Source organism: Mandrillus leucophaeus, unplaced genomic scaffold (genome assembly GCF_000951045.1).
Source record: "Mandrillus leucophaeus isolate KB7577 unplaced genomic scaffold, Mleu.le_1.0 Scaffold3, whole genome shotgun sequence".
NCBI classification, from domain to species: Eukaryota; Metazoa; Chordata; class Mammalia; order Primates; family Cercopithecidae; genus Mandrillus; species Mandrillus leucophaeus.
In genome coordinates, this window is record NW_012103142.1 from 405,131 (window position 1) to 414,956 (window position 9,826).

General features: G+C 56.8%; 1 protein-coding gene across 1 annotated transcript; it reads right to left on the minus strand.

Annotated features, from left to right (window-relative positions):
* Positions 1 to 1,868: 1,868 nt before the first annotated feature.
* On the minus strand, positions 1,869 to 8,883 carry LOC105544179 (putative uncharacterized protein encoded by LINC00336). Its single transcript, XM_011986485.1, is given in 3 exon segments — positions 1,869 to 3,594; positions 8,545 to 8,613; positions 8,616 to 8,883. Coding segments are annotated over 3 exon segments (594 nt in total). The 3' UTR covers positions 1,869 to 3,337.
* Positions 8,884 to 9,826: the final 943 nt, after the last annotated feature.

A 9,826-nucleotide genomic window follows, 5' to 3' on the forward strand; every position in this document is an offset into this window, starting at 1 on the left:
ACAGGGCACCTGGTGGGGAAGGACAGGGAGATGTGGATGTGGCCAACGGACAGAAGCATCTGGTGGGGAGGAGGTTGGAGATGGGGGTTTGGGTTGGGGAGGAGGCAGAGATGGGGTCCTCCCACAAGTGAGGGGTTGTGGATGGGGGATACCAGACATAAAAGAGGACGGGCTAGGGAGTAGAAAGGGAATGTGCCAGGGCCCGGAGTGCGGGGGGTCCTGTTGCTCTCAGCCCCCTTCTGCAGGCCTGGCAGCCATCCCCTGTGAGGACAGGGACCCACCTCTCTCTCTGTTCCCCACCCGCGCATCACCCTGCTTTCGAGAGCGATAATCCCCCTGTATGAGGAGAACCCCAGATGGTAGAGCAGGGGGTTGATGGGAGAGGAAGGCTGGAGAGGGCCGGCAGACCTGTGGGTGAGCCTTAGGGGAGGTTTAGGGGATCTCTGCCACACCTCTGAGCCCCACCTGCCTCCCTCACCTGACTGTGCTTTGGGATTAGGAGCCACTTTATCCAGATCCTGAAGTTGAAGGAATAATATCCAGAGAGTCTCAGGGTCCTGTGAGGTCAGCCCTGAGGCCTCCACCAGGGAGAAAGAGTATCTGCTTGAAGGTGAGTGTGGTGGCCATAGGCAGAGGGGAAGCGCCAGAAATGGACCCTCTTCTTGTAGAACATCTCAGGGGTGCAGGGCCTGGCAGGACACGGGACACATTTGGAGGGACTGCTGGAGTCAGACTGCCTGGGTTCAAATGCCAGTTCTAACATGCTGAGCTGTGTGATGGGCGGCAGCTTATTCAACCTCTCTGCGTCTGTTTCCTCATCTTTAAAGTGGGAATATAATAGTACCTATCCTTGAAGGAAGTGCAAGGATGAACTGAGATACTCTGTAAAATGCCCAGAACGGTGTGTGGCACACAGTAGGCATTTGCTAAAGAAAACATGGCAACCCCACCCACAACTCAGCCCCCCCACCGTGTGCCTGCCCTCCGAGGCCTGGACCATCCCACTTGCGGCCAGCCTGTCAGGGACCACCACCCCATTCACAGGAGACCTCGTGTTGGCCTCTTCCAAGGTGGAGGCTACTTCCTGGAACCACTTCAACAGTTTGTACAAGGAGCTTCAAAACTCGGCCATGGCCAAGGTCTGTGGGTGATGGGGGCATGAGGCATGGGTTGGGGCCTTTCCCACATCAGGCTGGGCCCCAGAATATGTGGCCTGGGACTGGAAGGAGCAGTCCCCTTTCTTAACCTTTTGGGACATGTTCCCTCCTGCTTCCTGTCTTGCCTAGAGGTGGGGTGGGGCTGCAGGCCTGGGGTCCTGGGCTCCCTCACCTGCTCGGAGACCGGCTGGACTCCTCTCCAAAAAGGTTTGCCCAGTGAGGAGAAAAGCGAGGAAGAGAAAGTGAAGGAAGAGGACAGCTCATTCAAGCTCTGTGTCCCAGGCATTGTTGCCCTCCACTCGCCACTGTACAAGACTTTCAGATCCACAGACACAGTGCGTAAGGGCTTCTGCCCCTCCCCTCCCACGTGGCCCCAGGCCCAGGAAGCCTCACTTTGGCCGGTGGCTCAGGGGTGCAATACCAGCAGGTACCACCAGATGGTACCAGAGGACCTAAGATGACCACCTGAGCCCGGGGAGCAGTGTGTGGCTGGGCTGGAGGCCACACTAGGTGTAGCTAGGGTCTTCCTCGGGGTTTGAGGGGGTGGTACTACTCAAGCAGCACCCTTTCCCCCAGCCCAGAGGTTTCTAATGCCTTCAGTGGCTGCCTCCATCCCTGGTTTTCCCATCATGCACTGCTGTGACAGAGCCCCGGAGGGTCCTCTCTCCCAGTAGAGTCCCAGGCAGCCCAGACACGGACAGCAGTTGGGTTAGCGGTGATAGCATACATAATATGATGAAAATCGTGGTTCACATTTACATAGCCATTAATGGGGCAGACCCTCTTTAAGCACTTTTCATGAAATACTGCATTACGACTCTGAGGTAGGTCCTATTGCCACCTCCAGTTCACAGTGAGAACTTGTCCGATGTCACACAGCTAGTGATGGGCAGAGCTGGAATTTGAGTGCAGGCAGTTTGGGTTCCAGATCCAGGCTCTTGAGTCAGTTGGTGGTGGGGGCAGATACCTGCTCCTCACATGCTGTCCCCAGTGGGTGAAGACGCAGGCTCTCATGCTGCCGCTGCTGGAGGAGGCCCTCAAAGTGAGCTTCCTGGGGAAGGCAGGGCGAAGTGGATGCCTGGCTGGCTCCACTCCTGGAATAAGAAAGGGCTGTGACTGAGGGTGAGCAGGAATCACACAGAGCTGGGATGAGGCTCAGGGGGCGGTTGCACTTCCGGGTCCTTGGGTTCCCAGCAGGCTGCTCCACCCTACTTCTGCCTGTCCTCTGCCATTTCTCTGGCTCTCAGGTTTCCTGGAGTCAGAGTTGAAGAAGCTTCTGGGAATGCAGCAAGAGTCTCGCCTCTGGAAGCTAGGCAGCCAAGAGGGCTGAGAGCTGCTACCCAGCCAGAGATCACCCTGGTGGAGGCAGGCATTGTGGATGGCCAGGTACGCTTGGCCCGTGCCAGACCACCAGCCCCTGCCTGGAGAAGGTGGGGTTGGAGGCTTACCATCCCCTCCGCGCCCTGGGCCCTGGCTCCAGCCCCACTGCCTGGGTAGGGTAGGCATAATGCCTTCTTGGTGGTAGTATTTCTGAATTCAGGACCCTGGCCCCCTGAGTGAGTGCACGCAGCATGCACATAAACACACACACACACACACACATATACACACACACACTCTCTTCTCCATCAGTCTCTCTGTTTCTCACTTGACTCAGAGTCACAATGTCCATTTTTTTGGTCTCAACTTTGCCATTCATTTGCTGTGTGGCCTTGGGCAAGTCCCTTCCTCTTTCTGAGCCTCAGTTTCCTCATCTGTAACATGAGTGAATTTGTCTAGACAGGCTGTAAGTCTTTCCTGTGCATCTGTAATTCACACGATGCTGCTGTTTTTCTAATCTCTCTCCCATTCTCGTCCACTCCAAACACACATAGGCTCAGGGGAGTGACCCCACTGGGTCAGACGGAGTACCATCCTGTTGCTCCCCATCCTTGACATCGGCCTTTAAAGGTTAGACCTGTCTCAGCTTCTCTGAGTGCATGTTGATGGATCTGTTGAAAGTGTGTCGATGACCTTTTTGGTTAATTTCCATCCATTCATCATCTCATTCTTTTATTCAGTGGACATTTGCCCTGACAGTCTGTGTAGTTTACAAAAGGAAAGGGCATGGGGTTTGGAGGCCAGAGGTTTTAGTCTGGCATTAGCTTTTTCTGTGATGTTGAGTAGAGGCCTCAGTTTCTTTACCCGTGAAAGGGGACTGTTGCAAGGACCTCCTGAGATGATGCATGTGCAGCTGTAAGCTGCAAAGGCACTCCCTTGTGGGGGCTTAGCACAGTGTGATTCACTTTGGAGCAGTGCCTATCAGAAAGACTTGCCACCTGGGGCTGGGTGTGGTGGCTCATGTCTATAATCCCAGTGCTTTGGGAGGCTGAGGTGGGCGGATTGCTTGAGCTCAGGAGTTTGAGAAAAGCCTGGGCAACATGGCAAAACCTTGTCTCTACAAAAAATACAAAAATTAACCAGGCACGGTGGCGTGCACGTGTGGTCCCAGCTACTTGGGAGACTGAGGTGGGAGGATCACTTGAGCCCAGGCAGTTGAGGCTGCAGTGAGCTATGAGAATGCCACTGCACTCCAGTCTGGGCAACAGAGCGAGACCCTGTCTCAAACAAAAAGGAAAGCATGCCTGCTGGGCACTGAGAGGCATCCTTCTGATTGCCCCAAGCCCGCCTGCATGCCCATGTCACAGGAAGCCCGTGTGTCACCTCATCCACAGCCACATAGGCTGTCAGCACGTGGCAGAGCCCGTCACTTTGTCTTTTCACACCAAAGGGTTTGAATCTTGGGATCTGCCCTCACTGGTCCCTCCCCCTTCTTCCCGTCTCCTCCCCAGCCAGCCTGCCCTGTCCCAGGAGTCACAGTCCTGGGGTTGCCTGAGTAGTGCTGAGAGGCCTGGGTCATTTCTGGGTGGTGGCAAGTAAGGGCTCAGCCCAGTCCTCACTTTGGGGACAGTTGCCTTAAGAATATCTATCTCCAGTGGGTGTTTCAAAGGTCCTGTCCTCATCCCCATTCCTATCTCCCCTTGCTGCCCTCAGGGACACTGTGCTGAGGGGGAAGGAGGCTGCCCCCAGCCTTTGGGGAATGCTGGGCACCTAGGGAGGGGCACGGAGGCAGCAGCAGCGCCACCTTGGGCTTGATGGGAGAGCACAGACCCCCCTTGGGGTGGGGTCCAGAGGTGAGGGAGGGGAGGGACTGGCTGCGGTGCTGACTCCTGGGGCTTCCAAGGACCCCCCAAGTTGGAGGGAGAAGGGATTCTCCATTTTGTGGCAGGGAGGTGGCTCAGGGTTGGTGGAGCTGTGCCTGCCGAGGGGAAGTGGGAGAAAGGTGTCCTTGGGTGCTTGTCTCTTGGGGGCGGGGGAGAGGTTATGGGGTACAGAGAAGACTGAGGCATCTTTCTTCACCCACTTCTGTCCCCCAGTGCCTGCTTCTTGAGGAGGATGAGATGGGAAACTGGCCTCCTTAGTGAAGCCGGCGCTGGCCCCGAGTCTGCCCTGCCCAGATCTCCGGAGCTGGTACATGGGGGTATCTCTCTTCTTAGGGTACATCTAAGGAGCCCCTGTGACCAGCGGGTCTTGAGACAGTGTCCATGTGTCTGTAGGATGGGTCTGCCCCAAATTCTATCCCACCCAGCCAACTCAGGCCTGTGATGTTATTAATAAAAATCTACTTTGACTTTGGCCTCATTGTTAGCTGTCTTTGGACCCCGCCCCTCAATCTTCAACCCTGGAGCAAGCCCAGTCTATCTGAGGCCTTGATCTAGTCCCCAGTCTATGCCCAGGGGGCTGCTAGGGCTGCCCTGCTGCAGAGTGGAGGGGCTGCAGCAGGGCATCTGAGCAGAGAGGGCAGGAGGTCTGGCTGGCCTGACCTGGGGCTGGTGAAGGACCCAGGGCCCAGAGTGCCAGGGGACCCTGCCGTCCACAAGCCCTGCCCCTGTCAGGAGGGGTGCCCCTGACTTCCCTCCCTCCCTAAGTTCCCAGGCCTTGCGGTAGCCTCCTAGGGAGGATCCGGGAATTCTCTCGCAGGAAGTTCCTGCCCAGCCCGCCCAAGGACAAAGCCAGGAAAGAGGCCCTGGGACAGGGGATTTGCCTCGGGAGGGCCGGCCTGGGTAGGCCAGGGGTCCCTGGTGTCCAGTGTTGCCTAATCTCAAAAGTAAAGGTGGGCTTGGGGTGGGGTGCCTAATGACAGGCCCTTACTGGCCAGGGAAGGAGACCGACACACCTGGCTTCTCAGAGATGAGATGGGCAGCAGGGCCAGGCCTAGTTTGGACACCAGGAGGTGCTGTTCACCAGAAGGTCCTGCTGGCTTCCCTGTGGGGTCCCCCCTTCCTTCCTTTCTGCCTGGGTCCAGGCTCTGAGGCCCTTCAGCAGATGTATGAGAAAAAAAGCTCACTGTCCCCAACTCTTTTCAACATGACTGCTATCCATGGAAGCTTGTCTGATGGTCCCCATGGGTCCCCACGGTGTCTAGCCTGAGGCCTGTTGCAGAGCTGAAGTTCAATGTCAGAACATGATGGCCATTCTTAGTCATCGCTGTGATTGATAACCACAGCTGTTGGTTGGATGGCTGGCCCTGTGGCCACAGACTTAGCGTGGGGAGACAGAAACTGTAGCAGCTGGTCCCCTGCCCTGACCCAGGCCAGCCCAGTGAAGGTGGGAGTCCCCGCTTCTGTCCCCCAGCCTGCAGGGCGTGGGTGGAGCCTGGAGAGGGCTGAGGGCTTTCTCCTGGGCTTCCTGGCCAGATCGCATGGAGTCCTTGACTCAGACCCTGAGCTGGGGCTGGGTGGAAGGGCCCATCTGGACTGTCCCCCTGAGTCAGCCAGGAGGCGGCCTTGTGACCAGATGACTCACCTGTGCCCTAATTGCCCTGTTAATCATTTCCTCCCAGAGTGTTCTCTGTTGGGAAGGGTGGGGCCTTGCAGGGCTTCCCTGGGAGCACCTGGATGCGGGAGGGAGGGGCAGAGGGGGGCAGAAACCTTGGCTCGGGGTGTGGGACCCTGGGCTGCTCACCGTTCCTCTCTGTTCCTCATTTTCCCTGTCTGTCCAGCGAGGCCCATGGCACCTTCTCGTCCGCTCCTGGGATTCCTCTGAACTGCAGGGGTCTGTGAGGCTGGGAAGTGTGGTGTGGTTTGCTGGTGCTGTCCCTGGAGCAGGAGGGGGTCTGTGTGCTGGAACAGGCCTGAGGGCCTCTTCCCAACCACACAGCATCCTGGGCTGGTTTCTTTGGAAGGGATTGGCTTGACATTTCTGAGTGGTGAAGGCAGAGGTGACCCAAGGACCTGATGTGGGGGAAGGCCCCGTGGGTGAGTGCACAGGGCTGGGCTCCGGTCAAGGCCAGAATGGTGAGAGCCCAAGCGTTCCTGAAAGGCCTCAGAGAACACAGCAGGGGCAGGCCTGTGGGGTGGGCCCGAGGACTGGGGAGCATTGCAGCATTGCCTTCTCCCCCTGGCATAGAGATATCTGGGGACGGCTTCCACGGACCCTCCTGCAGCAGCACACTCACTCGGCGGAAGGGCCAACGGGACTGAAGCCCAGCCCATCGCACTCACTCGCCAGGCCCTGGGAGGGGTAGCATTCCCTGGAGGGTGCCTTTCCTAACTTGCTCAAAAGGGGCAATGGGCTGGCAGTGGCCCTGATTGCATCCATGAGGTTTGGAGTGTTGCAAAGGGACTTGCCAAGTCTGTCACTCTCCTGGTCTCTCTCTGTTGGTATGTAAGTGTGTCTCTGTGTGTGTGTTTCTGCCTCTGTCCCTGTCTCCCCACGTCTCCCTGTGTCTCTGTCTCTCTCACTGTATCTCAGGTGGGATGAAGGCAAAAGCAGAGGCACCCAGGTCCATTCTGAGAGAGTTTAGGGACTCAGTGGTGGCTGAAAGGAAGGCAGTGGGTTGGGTCATTTAGGAGCTGGGGGTAAGGGTGGGTAGCCCCAGGAAAATGTGGGCAGGGCCAAAGGTGGGCCTGCCCACCTCAGGAGACTGTATGATCCCCCTCCTGTGGCCCCCTGGCCAAGACCTCCCAGGGAGATGGTGCCTCAGGCCCTGTCTGGGGTCACTGGGTGTCAGCCTTGCCTATACTAGGGTGAAGTGAAGGCAAAACCAGATATTTTGTCCCCCTTCTCAACTAGGAGATGAGCTGGAAAGCAGAGAGGCAGAGGGGGAGAGACTCACCTGGGTTGAAACCCGGCTCCCACTACAGCAAGCTCATATGACGGTGGACAAGTCTCATATCTCTCTGAATCTCAGTCTCCACATCTATGCAATGGGTGAATCATAGGCTTCTCGTGAGCTGAATGAAGAGCTGCTTGGCTCATAGAAGATTCTCAAAGAATCCACGGGGCCAGGCACAGTGGCTTACGCCTGCAATCCAGCACTTTGGGGGGCCATGGCAGGTGGATCACCTGAGGTCAGGAGTTCAAGACCCACCTGGTCAAAATGATGAAACCCCCATCTCTACTAAAAATGCAAATAAATTAACTGGGCATGGTGGTGGGCGCCTGTAATCCCAGCTACTCGGGAGGCTGAGGCAGGAGAATCACTTGAACCTGGGAGGCGGAGGTTGCAGTGAGCCGAGATCGTGCCATTGCACTCCAACCTGGGCGACAAAAGTCAAACTCCGTCTAAAAAAAAAAGAATCCATGGAACCATTTTTATGAAGCATCTACTACATGCTAGTCCTGTTCCAGGCAATGGGGAATAGAGCAGTGAACAAGACATACACAACCTCCACTTTGGGGCCTTACATTATTGCTAGTGAGACAAACAATAAACAGATATGCCAGGGTGACAGGTGCTATGAAGAAAGCTGAGACTGGATAGTGGGGGGAGATATCACAGAGGGATGGGGAGGCCTTGCTGAGGAGGTCGTGTGCTGGAAGCCAGGGAGGGAGCCATCGGGGGAAGGGCAGCCGCAGGCACAGCAAGTGCGTCGCCCTGAGGAGGGAGCAGGCCTGGTGGGTTTGAGGAAAGGGATCAGTGCAGCTGGAAGGGCGTAAGTGGGAGGGAGTGGAACAGGAGGTGAGGTCAGAAAGGATGTGTGGAGATGATGTGCTTTGCTGATCGGGGTTTAGAGGTTTGTTTCTCTCTCTTTTTTTCTCTGTCGCTCGGGCTGGAGTGCAGTGGCGCGATGACAGCTCACTGCAGCCTCCACTCCTGGGCTCAATTGATCCTCCCGCCTCAGCGAGGACCGCAGGCGCGCGCACCAGGCTTGGGATTCTCGGATCCAGTGTGGAGAGATGTCATGTGCATTTTTAAAGCTCCCTGGGCTGCCGAGGAGGGAAGGCTGTAGGGGGCGGGGCCTGAAACAGGGAGGCAGGTTCCCAGGCTGCCGCAGACGTGGGGCGGGGTCGTCTGGCTGTGACTTACTACAGAGGTTGTGAGGGGGAACCAGGGGGTACTTACCACTAGGGGGAGCGCCTTGGCCAACACCTCTGCTCAGTGGGGAGCCAGGCCCGGCCCCAGGTGGTACCTCCCCCTTGCCCCACATGAGGGACTTGCGAGGGACTTTGTCTTCATCATCCGCAGGGTGGAGCGGGGTGGTCTGGGATCTGGAGTCCAGGAAGAGTCGAAGGCCTGTGGGCGGCCGAGGTCACGCGTGGGCGCCTGCCGGGGGAGGGCGGAACCAGGAGGTTGGCACCGCAGTGCCTGTGTGCACCGAAGCGCAGCAAACACGTCTCGGCCGAGACTGCCCGGCCACCCCAGGCTCCAGCGGAGCGTGCGTACTTGGGCAGTCGCGCGCATCTGAGAACCGCCGAACCGTGCCACATTTCCGTTCCTTCTGGCCTCGCCCTCAGGGGTCGACCGGCGGCAGAGCGCGGCGCCTCCTGTGCTGAAGAAAGCTCCCTGGCCTCCAGAAACTCAGTCAGTGGTGGGAGGGCCGGAACAAACCCGCGCAGTTAACCAGATAATGATGTTGCTGTAGTATAGCTTGGAGAGTGCAGAGAAGGAAGCAAGCAATGCCAGCAAGGAGGAATCCAGAAGGCTTCCAGGAGAAGTCACCATTTGTGATTTGGGCTCGCATCAGGAGGAGGAAGTTGACAGGTGAAATAAGGGGAAGGCATGCCTGCCAGGCAAACAGTCTGTGATTGGGAAGAGTCCAGTCTGCACCATGACCCCACTTTCTACCTTCCTGACCAAGTAGGAGCCATTTGGACTCCTCTACTGTCCTGGGCCTCCTTGTTTAGTCCACTATTTTATTTTATTTTATTTTATTTTATTTTATTTTATTTTATTGAGATGGAGTCCCTCTCTGTGGCCCAGGCTGAAGTGCAGTGGCGCGATCCTGGCTCACTGCAACCTCTGCCTCTGAGTTCAAGCGATTCTTCTCCTTCAGCCTCCCGAGTAGCTGGGATTACAGGTGCCCGCCACCGTGCCTGGCTAATTTTTTTTGAGACGGAGTCTCACTCTTGCCAGGCTGCAGTGCAGTGGCGCTTTTTCGGTTCACTGCAACCTCTGCCTCCCAGGTTCAATCAATTCTCCTGCCTCAGCCTCCTGAGTAGCTGGGACCACAGGCACGCACCACCACACCCGGTTAATTTTTTGTATTTTTTTTTTTAGTAGAGACGGGGTTTCACCATGTTGGCCAGAATGGTCTCAATCTCTTGACCTCGTGATCTGCCCATCTCGGCCTCCCAAAGTTCTGGGATTACAGGTGTGAGCCACCACACCCGGCCTTTTTTTTTTT